This window comes from Urocampus carinirostris, chromosome 1 (genome assembly GCF_059441175.1).
Source record: "Urocampus carinirostris isolate Australia breed hairy pipefish chromosome 1, RoL_Ucar_1.0, whole genome shotgun sequence".
NCBI classification, from domain to species: Eukaryota; Metazoa; Chordata; class Actinopteri; order Syngnathiformes; family Syngnathidae; genus Urocampus; species Urocampus carinirostris.
The window spans coordinates 32,300,322-32,322,092 of NC_142349.1; the positions used below are offsets into that span (position 1 = coordinate 32,300,322).

General features: G+C 38.8%; 2 protein-coding genes across 8 annotated transcripts; one reads left to right on the plus strand and one right to left on the minus strand.

The window, feature by feature from the left end:
• The first annotated feature begins 1,555 nt into the window (after positions 1 to 1,555).
• On the plus strand, positions 1,556 to 13,854 carry LOC148374350 (uncharacterized protein C1orf21 homolog). Of its 2 annotated transcripts, XM_088335258.1 has the most exons (7): positions 1,556 to 1,589; positions 1,692 to 1,780; positions 4,106 to 4,241; positions 6,153 to 6,232; positions 8,584 to 8,654; positions 8,753 to 8,816; positions 12,421 to 13,854. In XM_088335258.1, the coding sequence occupies exons 3-7, from the start codon at positions 4,151 to 4,153 to the stop codon at positions 12,457 to 12,459; spliced, it is 345 nt and encodes a 114-aa protein (XP_088191384.1). In that variant the 5' UTR covers positions 1,556 to 1,589; positions 1,692 to 1,780; positions 4,106 to 4,150; the 3' UTR covers positions 12,460 to 13,854. The 2 variants fall into 2 exon arrangements, with proteins under 2 accessions (XP_088191384.1, XP_088191376.1); XM_088335250.1 differs by lacking the exons at positions 1,556 to 1,589; positions 1,692 to 1,780 and adding an exon at positions 2,786 to 3,102.
• Positions 4,239 to 19,999, minus strand: tsen15 (TSEN15 tRNA splicing endonuclease subunit). 6 transcript variants are annotated; one of them, XR_015850437.1, is made up of 6 exons: positions 19,658 to 19,995; positions 19,513 to 19,594; positions 17,269 to 17,404; positions 16,803 to 16,981; positions 8,729 to 8,795; positions 5,593 to 6,344 (listed from the first exon to the last, which is right to left on the minus strand). XR_015850437.1 is itself a non-coding variant. In XM_088335213.1 (6 exons), exons 1-5 carry the CDS (start codon positions 19,697 to 19,699, stop codon positions 8,747 to 8,749), a joined length of 501 nt encoding a protein of 166 aa, XP_088191339.1. In that variant the 5' UTR covers positions 19,700 to 19,999; the 3' UTR covers positions 5,593 to 6,140; positions 8,729 to 8,746. The 6 variants fall into 6 exon arrangements, 5 of the variants coding, with proteins under 5 accessions (XP_088191353.1, XP_088191339.1, XP_088191346.1 ...); XM_088335213.1 differs by having other exon boundaries at positions 5,593 to 6,140; positions 16,790 to 16,981; positions 19,658 to 19,999; XM_088335227.1 differs by lacking the exons at positions 5,593 to 6,344; positions 8,729 to 8,795 and adding an exon at positions 4,239 to 4,284 and having other exon boundaries at positions 19,658 to 19,996.
• Between the last annotated feature and the right edge of the window lie 1,772 nt (positions 20,000 to 21,771).

The window sequence follows — 21,771 nt, forward strand, 5'->3', positions numbered from 1 at the left end:
ATCCTTCTCCATTCACACTTATCCCGAGCACACACGATTGCATCCATTACATTATCCAACCTCACATCTAGAGCATGTTTCATCCCATCCATCCAACCATTATCGAGCCTTCCTCTCATTCTAGTTCCCAAAACGTCTGGACTACAAACCCTTTTGTCAAATGGCCTTCATTCATTCTTTTCATATGTCCAAACCATCTCAGAACATTTTCATCAACCCTCTCAATAAGTTCTCTCACCACAAGAGTTCTCCTCAATTCCTCATTCCTTAAGCTATCTAGTCGTGTCACTCGACTCGTATTACGCAAACACTATTTGTTTGCGTCGTATAAAAAGTGCAATATGCGATATTAGGGGTTGGAAATAACCATATACACTCAAGGTATTTTGACAACACCTTTGAGGTGTTGTAACTTTGTAATTTCTCTTTTTTTTTAACTTCCAACCACTAAAACTTTTATGGTCGACGTTAGACACGCATGCTTTTTTGATGCCCTCCTTCAAGATGTTTTCATTGTTCCTCTTTGACTATAACTCAATATGATCAAAAGACAAAATGGTAAAATACCTCCCAAGGGTTGAATCCAAAATAATTTTCTACATATGATTACTAAACATTGTCCACACTGAATTAAACCGCACCAAGGTTTAGCTAACTGGATACAGATTTAGGTACATACATTTGACATTCTATTGTCCAATTATACAATGTCATTTTGGTGCCTAGCTGATCTGGGCCCAAATTTATCTGTTAGAAAAGTGATTAAAAATCACACGAAAACTTGTATTAGCGCCGTGACGCCAAATTGGTCAGTTTTTTTTCCACCTGTCAATAAATTTTTAATGTTTTTAAATTCTTATATTAAACACTGCACCAACAAACAAAATTGTCTTGAAACAGTCAAAAAATAATAATTTAAAGGGAACCGAAAGTGTCGTAGAAATATAAAGGGGGTATAAAGCAAAAATGAATTAAAATAAAAAAAAAAAAATCAGGATATATTTAACATCCATCCATCCATTATCCTTCCCGCTTATCCTCAGTAGGGTCGTAGGGGAGAACAAGCAAACTCCTCACGGGAAGGTTTGATCTCATGACCTCAGAACTGTACCGCACACGCGCTAACATTGCGCTGCCATGCTGCTCCTATATATAACTTTATATATATATATATATATATATATATATATATATATATATAAAGGCAGAGGTCAGATTCTTATGCATAGGATATTAGGATATTTATTGGCAGTGTTATGTTCCATTTTGCAGATCCAAACCCCTTTCCAAATCTATCAAGAGGTCCCAGGTTCAATTCCCGGGTTCTCCATGTTTTATGATGAAGTGTCCTTCAAAATGAGAATCAGAACATTTATTATCGCTGACAATAACACCAACAATTTTCAAGAGAACATTAGCTGCTGTAGAAATATAAAGAAAAATTTAATATATAAAGTAAAATTTATGACATCTCTAATTAAATATAAGTGGACGAGTCTTAAGTATGTCGAAAATCTCTTAGACACTGGGAGTGTTCATTAAACTTAGATTCAACTAAAAAAATCACTGGACAACTTCCAATCAAACAGGTATACACCTTTGATATTTCTTTGCTGAAAATGGAATAAGATCAATTGCATATTCGTCATTCTTGTCCTGTAAAACGAGTCCAAATGTTATATGATCTCTAGACAAGTTGGTGGGAAAAGTGGAGATGACAGGAGCGAGCCACAGCTAAACATTCTGACAGAACTGTAAAATTGAACATGAGAAGAACATGGTCAGTGGTTTCCAATGTGGCAAAATGTATCTTCGATTTTTAAACGCTATTTTAATACCTTTTGATATATAAATATTCCTAATTTTAAAGTGTGTTTCTTTAACTTTAGGGTGGGGGTCACTTGAAATGTAGTTATCAGTCTAACACAATACCATCCCGTTTGAAATGAATTCCATTTTTGTTTTGTTTTCCATTAAATGTCATTTTGTCAAATTTTGTCTTAAGAGATTATTATTATCTTTACTGTCCATTGACATATCCCCTGTACAAAAAGTGGAGTTATGTGGAGCATTTGTTGATATATCGGGCAATATAGATGAGAATGGCCTTTACCAATTTGTTAAATTCAAATTTGGGTGTGTATTAGTCACATTTTATTCGAAAAAATATATACTTTAATATTTCCCCGTTACCATCCACCAGATGTGATAATCATATGTTCTTATACCAATCTTTAAAAAGAATGACTTTTCCCGTGTAATGTTTGGATTCCTTTAACACTATGGTGGTGGGTGCGCCATTTCCTTTGGTGTGCCCTGAGCAAGTACCGCCTGGTGGCGCCCATCCCTCTTCAGGCCAACATAGGTTTCCACCCGGTCTCAAACGGGACTTTTCGCGTGTTAGGCATATGTGCTAACCACTGCACCGCAATTGAGTGTGCACATAAAGTTATTCTTAGTAGAGCAGAATTTGACAATTTTATTGGTAGGTTTTCAGTATTGAAATCACATAGAGGGAAAAAATATATACATATAAAATATGTAGCTAGGGATTCAAATCTAGAACAAAGTATTATTGTACAGCTATGTTTGAATCAATTTCATTTTTAGGGTTCCATTCAGTAAAAATCTGTTGCTTTCAGGCCACCCTATCCTATCTATTTGATTATGAGACTTTTTTCAGGAAATGCAGTTTTGTCTTCTGCCAAGTTGCCGGTTCGGAAGAAATTACTCAGGCGGTAATAAACTGTGCGTCGGTAAAATACGTCCGTGTTGCAACTGAATCCAGGAGCAACTCGGCGGTGGATTTATTTTCCCCGTCGAGGAGAGAGACCATCTCGCACTGTAGGCTTGAAAACAACAGTGCTATAATTTAATTGAACCCTTTTTTTGCGTCGGGTTTTAGATGTATATTTATATCCAGTTAGAGGTACGATCAACAGCATCCAGCGTCCGACCAGACAGCTGGCAGACGGACTGACTGCATCCTCACTTCGGATGCTGCCTTAAAGAAAAGGTTTGCGGATGGGATTTGTCTGCCTCTGAAAATCCCTTTTGATCACATCTGAGGAGTGACCCCTTACGAATGGAGACCCCAGAAAGGTAATTTTGTAATATTTTGACAGTTGGAAAAAAATCCTCATCTGTTTATGTGAGATTTTTTCTTGCTTTTTCCCACCCTACTCATTACTTATGTAGCGCATCTCAACAAGCTTTGCCTGTTTTGCCTTGAGTTTTGAAACTGAATCAAAACCTGCCTACTTTCCATATTTTGAAAAAGCAATGACAGATTTGTGAGGGGGAAGTCTACCCCAAGGTAAACAAAATGGTTGTGTTGTGTGTCTGGATCAGATATCTGCATTTGATCACTCAGCTGGTTCATCAAGAGGAATCTCTGGCCCACAGCCGATGCAGCTCACTTTTATAGATCAGGTCTGTGGTGGATGGAACAGCCGCCAGTTTAATCCTTGGGAGTGTAACATAACCCCACCCCCACCCCTGGATGCACTAATCAATGACCCCTCTCAAAGGCCTAGAGAGAGCGACAGAGCGAGAGAGAGAGGTGAGGAGAGGGGAAAAAAGGTTCCATTGTTGCGGTGCAGCTCGAACCATCGTGCATCCTCTTTGGCAAGATGACGCCTTGCTGTGCGTGGAGCAAACCCAGCTTGGCATTGTCACTCCAGACTCGCTGAGGAGATGCGCTTTACGCTGAGGGCGATGCTGATTCTTCAGAATTGATGATGAGAAACGAGTGGTTTCAAGCCGCAGGTCGGGAAAAGTCTACTAGCAAAGACGGGGAAAGTTCTATAAAGGAGCATTTTAAAAGATTACCCCCACCGCCCCCCAAGACAATTTAGATCGGACACCCCAACATGTACCGACAATGTTGACCAAAATTAAGAGTGAATGAATAAATAAATAAAAAAATGGCCAATTCAAGCTTTAAATGAATAATTTTTTCACTTGTTGCAGACCATATTCCATAAAAACAATGATGCTTTATACAAAAACATTACCCCACAATATTTTAATTGAATATTCTCTGAAACATTTTTTTTTTGTACTAATTTGCTACAAAGTTTCCAATCTCTTTTGTTCTCTTCAGACTTGCCTGTGATGTCAGGGGGTGAGAAGGGGTTTGGTTGAGGAGATGGGCTGCACCTCCACCAAGCAAGTGTCTGCAGTGCCCAATAGTGAAGAGGACCATAGCAAAGCACACAGCAATGGAGACCTCTTCTCTGGTTAGTAAACTGACACGTTCATTCTGTTTTTAATATTGGAGACCTGCAAAGGAGATTTCATAGGATGCCATTTCCTTATTTTGACTGTCATTACTATTAAAACATTGTCACTATCGGCCAATCATGTTGCTGTTTTTTGATGACCATACCCTTCGGGCCCATGTTTTTTTTTTTTTGTAGCTTGAAGGTTTAATAAAAAGATGAGGTTAAAGGGAGGGTGTCAAAAACAGGGAATGGAGTATGACTGAAAACCTGTAATTCTAAATCTGGCAGGTATCAGCCTCGCACCAGTGGTTCCACAACCAAGCACCAGAACCAAATGTTAAGTTAACATTGAAAACACTCAAAATAAAGGAGGGGAGACGTAATGGACTTTGAATTAGCATGGAGAAACGAGGTGAAACACGTTTAGATAAGAGAGTTCCATTCACTGTTTCTGATGCCCTCCCCTGAGCCTCATCTTTGTATTAGAAAACAATTAGCTAAACAATCAGATCAGCCCTGAAGGGTGTGGTAATCAAAGAACAGCAACATGGTTGGCCGATTGCAACAATGGTGTAATAGTCAAAACAACTAGCAACAGTGTGCAATAATAGTAAAAATAAATAACTAATAATCCTATAAATTAACATTTGCAGGTGTCGAATATTTGAACGGAATGAACTCATCAAAAAATGACTGAATATAATAATACATTCTACTTCAAAGCACCTATCGGGACACCTAAGGTCGCTGTACCAGAATACCAAACAATAAAACAAAAATAAAACAAGCAAGTTATAAAATTCAAATAAAAACAAAGTAGAACTAAAAACCGACTTGTATGTGAAGCAGATTATGAATAGGCAAGTCTAAAAAGGTGGGTATTGAGCCCGGATTCGAAGGTGAACAGGAATTACAGAAGTCAGGCCATAATGAGTTCAAGAGCTGCGGGGCAAAAAAAGTACAATAGTACATTTTTATCACATTGAGTCTTTGTAGTTTGCATTCTTCCTTGTGCTTTTTGGCACTCATTTTTGGTCAATGAATACACACTGTCCATTTAAGCATGGAGAGGTAGAAAAAAATGGAAGACAGATATTGCTAAGAGGAATCCCCTTTTCATAGTCCAATTCACAATAAAATTGTGCCAACTTGTCAGCCCAAAGAAATTGGGCTAATAAAATATCTCTCCATTGATTGGACACTATGACTTAAACAGGATTTTTTATTCCACAGACCAAAGTATGCAATTCATAACTCATTCTGTGCCAGATGTTTCTCTAAAATGGGAAGTGCTAGTACAAATGAATCTTTGCCATTTTGACCCATTTTTAAAAGCCTACACAAAATTCAGCTCTGTAAGCTATAGGATAAATGATGCATTTAAAGTAGGACTTCACTTGGGTGCTATTGTGTGTACATATGAAATCATTTGTGACACCTCCAATATCTTTGATTTCCATAAACACAAGGGCACTTTGCTTGCAAAAAAAACATTTTATTGCAAGACAGTGAATGTATGCATGAAGTTTTCACCAAAAATGTTTTTCTCATAAAACACGTTTGTTTGTTTTTTTAAATTGTATTAATATTATGAGAGTGCAGTGATAATCCTAGCTGTTTTCATGCCATTACAGTAACAATAGATTGGTCCAAGTGAATTACATTATAATTTGTATTTCTTTTTATACTTAAATGCAACAATATTTCGTTTCTGACCTGCTGGGAGACAGTGACAACGTGAGTTTTTCATTCAGGGAGTTTGTGGACCGAGGATTTGGGCAGTAGTGTAAGAAACTGAGCGTATAATGACTTAGCCGAGAAGCCAAGGGTGAGAGGAGGAGGATTTGAGCCATTGTGCGTTGCTTTCGTGGACTAATGAGATGTGCTTCTCTTCTCTGTGTCTTTTGTCCCTCCCTTTGCTCACAGATGAGTACAAGATGAAAGGCGTGGAGAAAGTCAAATACATCAGCGGAGAAGGGGCAGCAGTGGATGGCCAAAACACTACGGTTTGTTTTTAAGATATTAATTATATCTAAAATGGAATGCATACTTTTATTTGCTAAAGAATGAGTGGCCGAAAAGGTTCCCCAAATGTATCCAACCAGCTTTTCACTCGCTCTGTGTGAAAAAAAAAAAAAAAAAAAAAAAGGTCCACTTTCAATCTTGACACTATTAAGCTGCATGGCTTACAAGGTGCGGGCAGATGTTAAACCATTAATAATTGTTTTATCTAACCCCTTAAATAGTGAATTTACAGTGCATCCGGAAAGTATTCACAGCGCTTCACTTTTAACACAAATTCTACACAAAATATTCCATTATGACAATGTGAAAAAGTTTTTTTTTTCTTTTTTTGAATTTATTAAAAATTGAAAACTAAGAAATCACATATACATAATTATTCACAGCCTTTGCCATGAAGCTCAAAATTGAGCTAAGGTGCATCTTTTTTTCCGCTGATCATCCTTGAGATCTTTGTACAGCATAATTGGAGTACACCTGCGGTAAATTCAGTTGATTGGACATGATTTGGAAAGAAACACACCTGTCTATATAAGGTCCCACAGTTGAGTGTGCATGTCAGAGCACAAACACCAAGCATGAAGTCAAAAGAACTGTCTGTAGACCTGCGAGACAGGATTGTCTTGAGGCACAAATCTGGGGAAGAATACAGAAACATTTCTGCTGCTTTGAAGGTCCCAATGAGCACAGTGGCCTCCATTATTCGTAAATGGAAGACATTTGGAACCACCAGGACTCTTCCTAGAGCTGGCCGGCCTTTTAAACTGAGTGATCGGGGAAGAAGGGCCTTAGTCAGGGAGGTGACCAAGAACCCGATGGACACTCTGTCAGAGCTCCAGCGTTCCTCTGTGGAGAGAGGAGAGCCTTCCAGGACAACCATCTCTGCAGCAATCCACCAATCAGGCCTGTATGGTAGAGTGGCCAGACAAAAGCCACTCCTTAGTAAAAGGAACATGGAAGCCTGTCTGGAATTTGCCAAAAAGCACCTGAATGACTCTCAGATCATGAGAAACAAAATTATCTGGTCTGATGAAACAAAGATTGAACTCTTTGGTCTGAATGCAAGGCGCCATGTTTGGAGGAAACCAGGCACCGCTCATCACCAGGCCAATACCATCCCTACAGTAAAGCATGGTGGTGGCAGCATCATGCTGTGGGGATGTTTTTCAGCAGCAGGAACTGGCAGACTAGTCAGGATAGAAGGAAAAATGAATGCAGCAATATACAGAGATATCCTGGATGAAAACCTGCTCCAGAGCGCTCTTGACCTCAAGCTGGGGCAAAGGTTCATTTTTCAGCAGGACAACGACCCAAAGCACACAGCCAAGAACTCAAAAGATTGGCTTCAGAACCACTCCGTGAATGTCCTGGAGTGGCCCAGCCAGAGTCCAGACTTGAATCCGATCAAACATCTCTGGAGAGATCTGAAAATGGCTGTGCACAAACGTCTCCCATCCAACCTGATTGAGCTTGAGACTTATTGCAAAGAAGAATGGGCAAAACTGCCTAAAGATAGGTGTGCTAAACTTGTGGGATCATATTCAAAAAGACTTGAGGCTGTATTTGCTGCCAAAGGTGGATCAACAAAGTATTAAGCAAAGCCTGTGAATACTTATGCAAATGTGATTTCTTGGTTTTCTATTTTTAATAAATTCAAAAAAAAGTAAAAAAAAAAAAAAAACTTTTTCACATTGTCATAATGGAGTATTTTGTGTAGAATTTTGAGATAAGAGATTAAATTAATACAATTTGGAATGAGGCTGTAACATAAGAAAATGTGGAAAAAGTGAAGCGCTGTGAATACTTTCCGGATGCACTGTATATAAAAAAATAACTGTCATAGGAAAATAGTCAATAGGTGAGGGAAAACTTGCCCGGATTGCTTTTCTCCTAAGAATGTGAATACAAAGAGATACATTTTGACTCAAAAGATCAAATCATATTTTGATTTTTTTTCATATTGAATTAGACAGCTCTACATTTGAATGAAACACGACAATGAGAATTTCCGGAAAATGTCGACTCCCTCATTTGCATACAGTAGTCTCTCGCCAGAGCGCGATTTACTTTTCAGTTTCGTTACTAGGTGGGTTTGCATTTTGCATTGTGTTTTGCTTTCTGATAAGCTAAACAAAAATATCCTTTAAATTTCAGGTGGCTTCCCCACAGTCATACCCAATTTCCCTCCTTAAATTCTAGATGTCTTCAGTCTACTGTACAGCGAAACAGGAAATGACACTGATACTGTATTTAATAAATATGCTGAGACTGTTGACTGCTAACAGTAAAAGAAAGTACCAACAAAAGCTGATTATTATTTTTACATTTCCTAAAGGAGAAAAGTGCTTTACTTGGAAAAAGTTATCAAATGGATGAGACCGGATCACATGAAGATGGAAAGATACTGTAAGAACCACTGGCCAGTAATGTAGCTTTTCTATATTAATCACTGCTTTAGGAGATTGCATCATCTTGAATACCTCTGGATTGATTTGTCCTTACAGGAGCATCCATTCTTCAGAGAGCCAGCAAGAATTCTTCAGGATGCTGGATGAGAAGATCGAAAAGGTATTATGAAAGGACACATTCCGCATTTTAGCTTAATTTTGGTGGGAAGGCGTCAAAATAAAATAAAATGACAAGCCCAAAACTGTTAACTTACTTATTGATCTGGCGTGATTGAAAATGCCTTGAGATAAGAATCTCATTTATTCATAGGGGCTCAAAAAGTAATTTGCTTGAATCACAAGTAAGTCTCCATTAAAATGAAAAGGCTCTTTATCCAAAAGAGAAAGAGTTGTTGTTCATATAATTTAAAAAATAGTTTCTATTCGGAAAAAATGATACGAATGATTTTTGCCATTGGTTTTGCAATTTGTATGATTGATGCAGACAATGTTACATACTAGAGTATTAGCTGTGTTATGCAGATAAAAAAAATAAATAAATCTATGCGTGAATATTGTGATGTGTTTGAATGTCTGATCGCTTAATTACTTATTTTGTGACTACAGGCACTAACCAATAGTAGAGGTAAGCTTTTAAGCTCAAGTCCTAGCCAGTGTCTGCCTGGGTTATAACCCGAAATGTCAATTATGTTTTGGTCGGATTGAGCTTCTCTTGTTGACTTTGTAAAGTTGACTGACTGAGATATGTGCTTTTCTTAGAACTCAATGAACCTATTTTCATATTCGTAAATATAAAAACAATCGCTCACACACACACACATATAGTCACGTTTCAAACATCAGTCTAATTTCATCTTTTATATTTCTTTATCTTATATGTTTTTATTGTGAAGTCGCACTCATGTGTGTGTGTTCCTTTTCCTGTTTTCTACTGACGAGAAATAAACCACACCCCCGACCGGTAGGAATCAGTTCTGTCGAGGACATTTGGTGAGATGGCCTCCCGGCAGGGCTCTCCTCCGCTAGGGAATTTATTTAACTTAATGTCTGCTTTTACTTGAGTAATACTGCCACCAAAGAGTTTATATAATATTTAGCTCTTATAGACTTAATATATAAATATGATGTACTTTACAGTGGAACCTCGGTTCTCGACCATAATCGGTTCCAGAACCCTGTTCGTAAACCGATTTGTTCAATCACCAAAATCGTTTTTCCCATTAAAAGTAATGTAAATCATTTTTAATCCGTTCCAACACCCTGAATGTTTACCATGAACGTAAACATGAAGCTAACCCAGGCTAATCGTACGTTCGCGTTATCTTCCGTACGAAAGATTACGCTAACATGAACGTGTAAAAATAAAAAAATCTGTTCGTTTACGCGTCATTTAGCACCCGGGTCTCCACAACAAGTGGCTAGCGCTTCATTGGAAATGGGGCTCCGTTACAACACCCTGAATGTTTTACGTAAACAAAGCTAAACCAGGCTAATCATACGTTTGTGTTAGCGTAATCTTCCGTACGAAAGATTACGCTAACATGAACGTGTAAAAATATACAAAGGGTAAAGAAAATAATTATGAATAGGATTTCTTACCTTAGTGGTGCTCAACAGAAGCCAAGCTGTATGTATAGCAAGATCGGAAACTCGCACACCTTCTTCATATTTTGCTATTATTTCTTTCTTAAATGCAATAGTTGTACGCACTACTCTTCTTTTTTCACCTGTAACAACTTTGCTGCTTGCACCGACCTTCTTCAGAGGCATAATTAGGAACTAAAACACTTGGTACACCTATATTAAAAGCGAAAGCAAAACGAAACACGTCCGCACGTGATAACAGTTCTTCACGAGGGGTGGGGGCAATCTACACGATCTACACCCGTACGCCGCTCAGCATCGCACCCTAACGTACCGGCGTTCGAACTTCGATTATTTGACCGAACAGCGAAGCAAGAATTTCTCAACATTTTTGGTCGAGAACCGATTTGTTCGAACTGAGAGGCGTTCGAAAACCGAGGTTCCACTATATATGGAAACTAAACTAAGGAATAATTGTAATAATGATTTGGATAAAGGGCAGCACACCAGCTGACTGGCTAACGCATCTGCGGCACAATTCTTGGGCCATGGGTTCAAATCCTGCTACCAGCCTTCCTTTTGCGGAGTTTGCCTGTTGTCCCTAGATGTGAATGACTGGCTGGCAAACAGTTCAGGGTGTCCCCTGCCCAAGGACAGCTGGGTTGGGCTACAGCACGCGACCCTACTGAGGACAAGGAATGCAAATAATGAATTTGGGTATGTTGGCGGGAACCGGGAGAAAACCCACTCCGACATGAGGAGACTCCAAACAGGAAGGCTGGTACCTGGAAATAAACCCACGCCTTCTGAACTGGGAGGCAGACATGCAAGTAAATCCCTGTGTAATACGTATAAGTTGCGGAAATACATCCAAGATAAGCATAGATGCAGTGATTTTCTTTGTTTCTTTCAACCATACTCTAGGGTTGAACAAATGTCAACTCAGTTTGGGTAAAAAGTAAAAAAAATCTGTCATATTTTAAGGGTTTCCAACGTGTTGTCATTTAAAAGTCCGGTAAATACTGGATTGGTAAAATAAAACATCTTTTTTAATCCACACAAGGTGAAGCCATTTTTGAATTTGACTCCCTTTTCTGTCAGAGATTAAAATCAAAGGGACCTTTGGCCTTGATAAAAATGTCTTCAATATTTTACCAATGCAAATTAACCATTTTTAACCAAGAGGGTCACATTTAGCTATAAACCCGAGTTATCACGGATACGGTTACTGCGTAACGTGAAAATCCGTGAAGGACCGACGTCAGGGTAAAACATCGAGATGATGCCTTTAAGACTGAGAGTATACCACTGTAACAAAATAACTAGATGTCTAAAAATAAAACACAGAAAACAGAATTGCAGTTGAATGAAAGGTCTTAATTGTCATTATAGAAAATTACAACAAAATTGGAGGCCTCCTTTCAGTGTGAGGAAGCGGCTGGGTAGCTTCGAAATGACCCTGGTCTCTGCAGTGTTTAAAATACAACCATTCCAATTTCAATGGTTTCCCACGAGTTGCAGCTCAAGGTCACCCATTTCATGGGTAATGGAGATGACGTTAGTGAGACACAAGCTTGGTAGGGGTAGCTATTTAGACTTATTACATAGCCTGGCTACAGTAAGCCAGACCTGCAGCCCCAATATTGCTTTCTCTCACGACACCAACTCAGTCCCTTCCTGGACCCGAAAACAATCCACAAAACCCTCACTGGTGATCACTATTTTTTGCACTTTTCTGACTTTCCCCAGAGTCCGATTTGATTTATAAATTTATTTTTATTGTAACAAGTCGCTAAACGCTAGCTGCCGCCATACTTCTCAGGTTGTTCTGGTGCCCACATTAACGAGTGCACGCACGCGCACGCGCGCGCACGCACACGCACGCGCACGCGCACGCGCACGCGCACGCGCACGCACACACGCACGCACACACACACACACGCACACACACACACACACACACACACACACACACACACACACAACCTGACCCAGTGAAAGCATTTGTTGTGTGCTGTCTGTTGAACACAAAGCACAAAACATTGATTTTGATGACAAAAAGACAAATTAAATCCATAATCCGCAAAGCAGAGAACCACCGATATCTGAACAACAAAGTAGCGAGTGATTACTGTATGTACAGTTATGATTATATAATGATAGTGTTCTCTCTATTCCAGGGTAGGGATTTCTGCTCTGAGGAAGAAGACATGACATAGCCCCGGAGATGGAGATTATGTCAGTGTCGCAATGGGCAGGATCATTCCACCTGCCTAAAGTACAGAAGGAAATAACTACTGAGCGACTTCTTGCCCCCTCGCTCAATGCGGAGCTCCTTGTTGAATGCAGAGACCGAAAATCAAAGACCAGTTGATTGGGAATACTGCAGTTTTGTTTACTTCATTGAAAACTCACAGAATGTCAAGGACGATGAGATTTAGAGGAACTCTTCTTTGCTTTGATTTCTCCTGAAATTTTATCATCACATTTGGATGTTAATGACAAGTCAGAAAATAGGGCTCTACACATGAATGTTTCTGATTTTATATATATATATATATATATATATATATATATATAAATCAAGGTTCTTACAGACTAAGTCTCCAAAAAACACAATTGAAACAAACAAAACAATACATTATTGCCTTGTGCACATAACCTGGCAAAGCTTTTAGCCGTAGCAAAAAACGTTCGTCGGACAGCCACTTCTTATTACATGTACACTTTACGGTGGTCGAAAGTAGACGTCTATGTCCTAAGTTGCTATGTGTGTTGTGGGTAAACCCAAGACATGCATGTGCTATGAAAGCCCCAAATGAAACCATATCACCCATTTGATAGTTACCTTATAGTGAAAGTAAATCTGTGAATTAATAAACAAGACAATTTTCAAACGTTTGTAATCTTTAGTTAAAACAAATACAAATCCTATTAATGTGTTTACAGTAAAACTTTCGGTCATTGGATTTAAGACATTTTAATGCCAGTTAAGGCCTTAGAACAATTTATTTAATGCATTTTAAGACATTTGATGGATCCACAGGAACCCTGATTTATATATATATATATATATATATATATATATATATATATAAAATGTGGAGAAACAGACTAGATGCACCTAATTTGATCCCAAGTCAGATTTGCCACGGGTCACGTTTTCAGGATTTTTGCTTATGATTTAATATTTAAAATGAGCTCGTACGTGGCATTCAGATAGACATAAAGACTCAACTGTCCTTGAAAATGTAACAAGGTTGGTTTCTGAAGTCAAGGAACTACTACCACTCTTTTCTACTATTTCAAGACCCAAACTAAATGTCTATCCGTGTGTTTGCTTCAGCGCCCACACTTATTTTTGAATATATGTGTGTGGAAAAAAGGCTCAGGGTTGCTTCCTGCCATCACCGCAAATGAAAACACTCATAAGCACTCACAAGGTCTTCTTGCTTTGCACGGACCCTCTTACACTGTCCAAATGAGCTCGTCTCTGATAACTTCATGCATTATTCCCAGTCTGTATTTCACTCACCAGTGTTACTGTGTAGGTCAATGTCGGTCTTTTGTTTTTCTAGAAAAAAATTAATAAAGTATTTTTCTTCTTAAACTGATCTTCAGTGCATTTGTGTTGAATGTGTTATTAAAAAAAAGATACTTGGGCTGGCAAAATCACAGTTTGAGCGTTTATTATGTTATAACCATATTAAGGTCCGTGAGTTGCTATACTATCCATTCTGAACAGTAGAACAATTCAGTGCACTGGTGGAATAATAAGTTCCTAAAGCTTAAGGCAGGTTAAACTTAAGACTTTTTAAGACATTTCCAATGCCTTTTGAAATCAAATTTTAGACCAAGTCGACAACAAAACAAAGCTAAATGGAAACAGACAAAACAAAAACAAAAAAAACTTCTGGCACACAATACAACATGCCTCGTACACTTTAGGTGACACAGCTTTAGCCATGGCGAAATACGTTTTTTTCATTAAATTCAAGGTTTCCCTTGGTCCAAAGTAACGGTCTCTGTCCAAAGTTGCTATGTGTATAGTGGGTGGACTAAAGAAATGTGTCTGCTCTGAATTGAAAAATGTTACTAAATGTTTTTGGTTCAAAACAAATACAAATGTTATTAATGCGTTCACATTTTTCAAACTTTTGGAATTAAGATTCAAGACATTTTAATGCCGGGCAGCACGGCGGCGCAGTGGTTAGCGCTTGTGCGGCACAGTTCATGTCATGGGAACCTGTCGTGGGTTCAAATCCAGCTCCAGACTTCCTGTGCGGAGTTTGTATGTTCTCCCTGTGCTTGCGTGGGTTTCCTCCAGGCACTCCGGTTTCCTCCCACGTTCCAAAAACATGCATTTCAGGTGAATTGGCCGGTCCAAATTGTCCCTAGGTGTGAATGAGCGAAGGAGTTGTCTGTCCCTGTGTGCCCTGCGATTGGCTGGCAACCAGTTCAGGGTGTCCCCTGCCCACTGCCCGGAGATGGCTGGGATGGGCTCCAGCCCCCCCCCCCGCGACCCTAATGAGGATAAGCGGTACGGCTAATGAGATGAGATGAGACATTTTAATGCCAATTGAGTCCTTGCCTTTAGAATAACAAATTCAATGCCTTTTAAGACTTTTTAAGGATCTGCGGCAAACCTGTATTAGGTATTGCTAGTAACTTCTTCCCAAACTACTGCCAGAGTTGACATTTTTGAAAGCCAAAAGGAGAACTACATTTTATAGGAAAAACTGCTCTAGTAGGCCTTCAGTACTCCTTGTGTGTAGTGCAGTTTAGGTGTACTACAGGTAAAACGAGTTGTGCTGTTTGAGTCTTTTTGAGTCCCTTAATTCTAGGGGATAGTGTAATAATATTCTGTAGTCTGTAATAGTCTGTGCAGCCCTTTGAGACTTCTTGTGATTAAGGACTATACAATTAAACATGACTTGACTTCCCTCCATCACATTGATCACTTGGACTAATTATACAACTTTAGTGTCATTGACATCCAGATAAAATAGTAACATTAGGCTCATATGTGTTGATAAAAAAACGCAATAAGTTGCATTAGAAGTTTGAAGCTAAATAGTACACAGGCTTTTAGTTGGTCAGTACATCAAGTATACAAATTATATGTATACCGGAGCCATATACCCCTAGTGGGAGGTGGCTAGAGTTAAGAACACATTAACATTTCTGACTCTTCCTGGGAGAACTGTTGCGTATTTGTTTTATATTCTTACACCCATCTTTTGGTCATAAGAGTTACACTAGTAATGAGCTAAACAAAAAAATACTGTTAAGATGCAACCACCTGATTTGTGTACTGAATAGTATGGGGACAAAGAGTCAAATGAGAGCCCAGGCCTAACCCCAGTCTACAATGTACGTTTCGGCATGCAGCTAAAAAATAGTTTGAGGAACTTTTTAAAAAAAACATCGAGTCAATATTTTAATACTTTATCAAGATATTCCGACTTAGTTGTTCTGAAATTTCTTTCTACACATCGATACGTCCTACCAATGCCCAGTGCGGATGTGCACTACACTGATTTTCAGGGAATTTCCAAGGAAAAGTTTTTTCCACACATCATATGTGCCTTTGTAAGCGATGTGGTAGATTTAGCATGGTGTTTGTTGACGGTAATCGCAGGGTGTATGTATGCATGCCATCCCTCATTTCATATCATCAGTAAAGGTTCTGTTTGCAATAATTCTATGTTTCAGTGTTGCTGGTTTTAGGTGATTATAAAGAAAACAAAATTGTTGCAAGATCAACCTGCGATAGGATGTCTCGACACAACAGGACGTTTTAGCAGAACCCTGGGCCGCAAGACTATTGTCAGGCATTAAACCGTGCTGTGGTACAGAAAAGGTTGGGGACCACTGAATAAAATATTGTATCACTGACTAGCAAAGTTTTTACAAAGCAAGCGAGATTCTGAACTGAATGTTGGGAAAGGCATTGAGAAGAAATTTGGTCGTCATGAAAGGTATAAATTAAAGCATGGCCGCACGTACCTAACAATGTTTGTCACATCCAATGTTTAATTTGAGCAAAGTGAAAATAAAATGCATACAGATTTATAAACACTTTGTTCTCTCATTTCTCTACCATATATGATAGTATGAGAGAAAATAGTGTGGAAATGAGATAAGACCTACTGGCTTTTAATGTGTTATCCGTTTCCCTAGTGGTCTAGTGTATAGCATCCGGCGCTCTGCCAGCCAGGATCCGGTTTGATCCGTTAAATTCAATGTTATACAATTGTGGACAACCATCCATGTCTCTAGCTATGATATCCAGTTTGATCCCAGTTACCACCATTGTTATGCGATTGTGGTTTGCGAATAAATGCATTTACTGATCCATATTTGCACAAATATGGTAACGCTTATCCGATTTTGTCCGCATATAAGGTGCATTGGATTATAAGGCGCAAATTTCCAGCCACTTTGTTGTTTTTGGGTGCTACCTATGGTCTGTAATATACTGTAAACCTAAAATCAGCAGCAAACTGAAAAAAGGGGAAAAAATAACTTAACATCCCGACACATTACGTTTGGTTCCCACCAGATGTGGATTGCTGCTGGCGTCTCTTCCTGCGCTGCCGGTGTACCACGTCCTGGAAGGGACCAGCTGGTGGGTCAGGGGTCACCAGGCCATCAGTCAGCTTCTGGTAGACGAGCGTGGAGTCAGAGGCCACAGCACACAGCAGCATGGGAAAACCTCTGGCTAAAACATGTCGTATTCTGATGAGAAAGGGAGTGTCTGATAATATACAAAATGTAGTCCAAGAAAGGTCAAGTTGAAGGGATCGTTTTATGCAGGCAATGCTAGTATGTTCTATATCGTATATTATACATTGTGGGATAAGAATCACCAACTTTATGGCGTTAGTCATGTGATGTTCACAGGTATATGCGAAAATGTGCTCCGTGTGTCTGTGAGCATTATTTATTAATAATCTTTTGTTCAATCTGAATTTAAAGATGAAAATATTCCTTGTTACTTAAACAACAACAAAAATCTGTCTCACATGTTGTGACTCAATGAGCGATGCGCAGGCAGGGGAAGAATTGAGTGCATGGCAGAGCAGTCTTTCTCTTTAGCTTCCAACAAAACCAGATGGAGCTGGTCACTTTTAACACAGGACACCTTTTTCCATTGACGCACTGCAAAAAGTAAGGTCAGACAAGATTATTTAGGACCAAGAAGAATCATACCTACCAAGCACCAAAATTTATTATTTTTTTCTGCAAAAATATTTCAACGCCATCGTATTCAAAAATTAATATGATTTTTACTTAAAGTAGCTGTACGGAATTTGCAACTATTTGACTTGCTTCGCCTTCTCCTGGCTTATGTCATCATTGCAGCCTTAGTCAGCTCCTTCATGATGTGCATGCAAGTACGTGCATTTCTCTGACGCACTTGAATAAAGTCCTTTTTTCGTCTTTCTTGGAGTTTGGGTTGGTGTTTACGCTACTTTAAGCTGGCCCTTTCTAATTTTCACAATTTTCAAGCTACACTTACAAATATTAAAAAAACAAAAACCCACGGAGACATGCATGAAGTTACTCTTAAGCACTGCCCTCAACCCCCATTCATCCAACCTTATGTGTTTTTCCCCGAACAGCTTTACTAAGCGTAAAATAAAACCAGATAAACACAGTGGAAAATAAAGCATAAGGGCTCTTTGAACTCAGTTGGGTATTATTAACATACTTCATAGAGAAACATTTTAAAGGTTGGGTGCATCATTTGAGGTGTTCTTAAGTTAAAGGTATTTACTTTTAAGTATGTGTTAAAAAAAGCCCGACTGAGTTTAAAGAGCCTTTATAATTTTGTTTTTACCACGCCTATCTGCTTTTATCGTACTCTTAGCAAGGCGGTTTCCCAACGCGTAACACTTAAAGAAAGGGAGGTGGAGTGATTTCATGCTTGTCCCTGTGTTTTTCTTTTTGTTATTGTATCATAGTAAAACGGTGAGAGGGGCATGTTTTAACACAGACCAAACGCCAAACCAAAACCCCCCAAAAATGAAAATACAATACTTTATTCAAGCATGTATAAGAAATGCACGTACTTGCACATGCCACACAAGGCACTTGAGAGACTGCGATGATGACTTAAGCCAGAAGATGGCCTTAGCGAGTAGAAATGTTCTAAATTCCAGACAAAACCTTTAAGGTAATCTTAAATGATGCACCCCACATGTAACATACAATTTTTTTATAGCTTAAAATTTGTTACTTTCCGTCACCATCTTCCGGCTTAAAGTCATGATCAAAGCCTCAGTTAGCTCATTCCTCAAGTACTGATAAACTCCTATTTTTTCAATCTTTTCATTGTTTTTGGTTGGCCTTTGGACTGTATTTGAAACAGGCATTTTCTTTTACCATTTTCAGGCACTATCAAAAAAATAATAATAATAATTGTAAAAAAAAAAAAAAAAAAAAAAACGAGCATGAAAGCAATGCCCCCACCACTTTTCCTGTTTCCTAATGTGTTGTGATGTCCAAGAACAGCGGTACTAAAAGTAAAAAAGGGGGAGAGACACGGACAAAAAAACGGTAGAAAGGCTTACAACTAAATTGGGCATTGTTTACAGAAACTAAATAGAAAAAATATTTATCTTTCAACTTTCTCAAATAACACAACCCACCTTTAAATGAAGTAATTTTATAAATTCAAACGTCACTTTCTTTGACCGCTGTATACAATATCTCAGCAATTACATTGGAGAATACATCTACGATTGGAAACGTAGCAGAAAAAGGGAACAAAAACTTTCAAATCTTCATCTAGGAAAACCTGTAAATAGTGCCAGAAATTGAGCTTCTATTGAGAGTATGTAATCAAGTATTCACAGTGACAAAAGGTGTAACAAACTTTTTAGCCCTGCTAAGAATATTTGGCATCATGGAACTAAGACGAGGATCGTTGACATGCGCGTATGCAAAGAAAATTGAGAGGTTTCAACACACTGTTCTACCGCAAGTATTTTTAATCTTCATTTTGGGTAGAGAACCCGATACACATAAATGCCTTTTCTTAAATTTGCAAACCATATTAATTGAACAGCAAGGTGTTGCTAAGAAATGTAAATCGTCAAAACAGTATCTTGACCAGTATAATATCAATCATCATAATTTATTAATAGAGCTAAGATAACTACCCCAAAGCAAGTTTGATTGCACTATGGCGATGCTGTTTTCATGTTCCCGAGTCTCAAATAGGGAAATTGACACCGTGGCTTTTTACTTTAACTCAAACGCACCCTCGGTTAAATCCAAGTAAACGAGGAAAGCAGCATGGACTTGTTCGCAGTCTTCCAACTCAAAGTTCTTCATCTTCACATACTAAATAGAACACAAACAGTTACTTTACAAGCCAATACGTCTTGCCAATTTAAAGACACTCACCGCTGGGTGTAGCAGCATCCAATTTGAAGGCTTTCCTGACATGTCGACGACGCCTGTGCTGGAAGCCGGGTGGCTAGTGTTGACATAATTAACATGCCGTATGCTCCATGTTACGTCCCACGAGAGTTACCGTTGATATTTTGTCATATATTTTGTTTACTTTATTTTTCATTGGTGAAATTCGAAGTAAACGAAGACTAGGAATCGTGGAAATGTTTTACTTGCACGTGCCGAGTGTTGGAATCAAACATTTCAAACAAATCCGCACAGTTGCTTTGCGTGCTACCTAAATATGTTCGTAGTGGAAACACAAAAGGAGTTCAGTTCTCACTTACTAATTAATCTGTCAAGAGGCAATGAGCAAATACTGTATACTCAAAGGACAATGATCACGTTATTTGACTGAAATAATTTTGAAAAAGTAATTCCATCCATCCATCCGTCCATCCATTATCTGCACCGCCTATCCTCGGGTGGGTCGCAGGGGTGCTGGAGCCCATCCCAGCTATCTTCAGGCAGTGGGCAGGGGACAGCCTGAACTGGTTGCTAGCCAGTCGCAAGGCACACAGGGACAGACAATTCGCTCGCTCATTCACACCTAAGGACAATTTGGACCGGCCAATTCACCCGACATGCATTTTTTTGGCGTTGTGGTTAACGCGTGTGCGGCACAGTTCTGAGGTCATGAGATCGAATCTCCTGTGTGGGTTTCCTCCGGGCACTCCGGTTTCCTCCCACAATCCAAAAACATGCGTATTAGGTGTGAACAAGCGAGCAAATTGTTCGTCCCTGTGTGCCCTGCGACTGGCTGGCAACCAGTTCAGGGTGTCCCCTGCTCACTGCCCGAAGATGTCTGGGATGGGCTCCAGCACCCCCGTGACCCTACTGAGGATAAGCGGTGCAGATAATGGATGGATGGATGGCATGTTTTTGGAATGTGGGAGGAAACCCATGCAAACACGGGGAGACCATGCAAACTCCTCACAGGGGGTTCGATCTCATGACCTCAGAACTGTGCCGTACACGCGCCAACCAACTTGCAGTAATTGTTGTCGCCAATTTAATCATTTTCACCTCTTTTCATTCAAGGAACCATGTTATACTTAAATTAAGACACAAGAGAATTGATAGGAATAAAACCCTGGGCTTATCATGAACCTGCCCACTTATCAACAAGGACTCTTTACACACATAACAACATGATGAGACACTTAATTCAACATATAAATTAAAAAAAAATCATTACTACTCAAATATAAGAGTACAAATCTGTTAAATCATATTGACTCACCATAAGTTTCGTGAGAGGCTCATCTTGATTAAGTCGATCAAACATTTTTTTTAAAAAGATGATCCAGTAACATTGCAGTTTAGCTTGAGCATGAAACATCATATAACACCAGATTAAAAATAAACACTTAGAAACATTGTGTACACTGTTTTACTTTAGGCCTCCGCGAGTGTCTTTAGTCAGGTTTCGTGTCAAGGCACCCCCAATTAATACCAATAAAATTGTTAAACATCTGTTTTTGTGTGGTCTGCTTTCGTGGAGTCTCTACCTCTCTCTGGCGGCCATATTGGGTACTGCAGATACCGACCACTGACCACCCCAGCAGCCAAATCCAATTTTCAATCGGCCCGGCCACGACAAGCCATTTTCGAATGTGTATGAATTGTGAATCCTATTGAATCACTGAGATTAAAACAAAAATCATGTAAAGTCATTTTGATTCTGTCAGCAAAACATTATTTTTGCAGATTTTTGTTTTACAATCACTATAAATATCATTCAAATGGAATAATGCAGTATGAACAAATATTATATGCATTTTTAATTAATGAATGTATGAATAAATTAATTAATGGATAGATGATTGAACAATCGAATAAATCTAATTCGTATCCAATCATTTTCAAACTAGCCTCATATCCCCAAAAAGTTCTGCGAGTTAAAAAAATAAAATTAACAATCCTGTATGTACTCTGGTGTAAAACTTGACAAGTATGTCTTATGATCACAGGTTGTAGTTTGCCCAACTAATTGTAAAGAGATTTTGGAAAATTGTCTTCATGGTAACATTATAAGTGGTTAGATGGTTTGTGTGATAGCATAT

Excerpts from the sequence above, each read along its gene's own strand:
- tsen15 (XM_088335213.1), bottom strand. The coding sequence starts at position 19,699 with ATGTCAGGAAAGCCTTCAAATTGGATGCTGCTACACCCAGCG. Across the intron at positions 17,405-19,512 it reads TTACTTGGATTTAACCGAGG|TGCGTCAATGGAAAAAGGTG; the intron begins GTGCGTTTGAGT and ends TACTTTTTGCAG. Across the intron at positions 16,982-17,268 it reads CGCTCATTGAGTCACAACAT|AATACGACATGTTTTAGCCA; the intron begins GTGAGACAGATT and ends CTTTCTCATCAG.
- LOC148374350 (XM_088335258.1), top strand. The coding sequence starts at position 4,151 with ATGGGCTGCACCTCCACCAAGCAAGTGTCTGCAGTGCCCAATAGTGAA. Across the intron at positions 4,242-6,152 it reads CAATGGAGACCTCTTCTCTG|ATGAGTACAAGATGAAAGGC; the intron begins GTTAGTAAACTG and ends CTTTGCTCACAG. Across the intron at positions 8,817-12,420 it reads TGGATGAGAAGATCGAAAAG|GGTAGGGATTTCTGCTCTGA; the intron begins GTATTATGAAAG and ends TCTCTATTCCAG.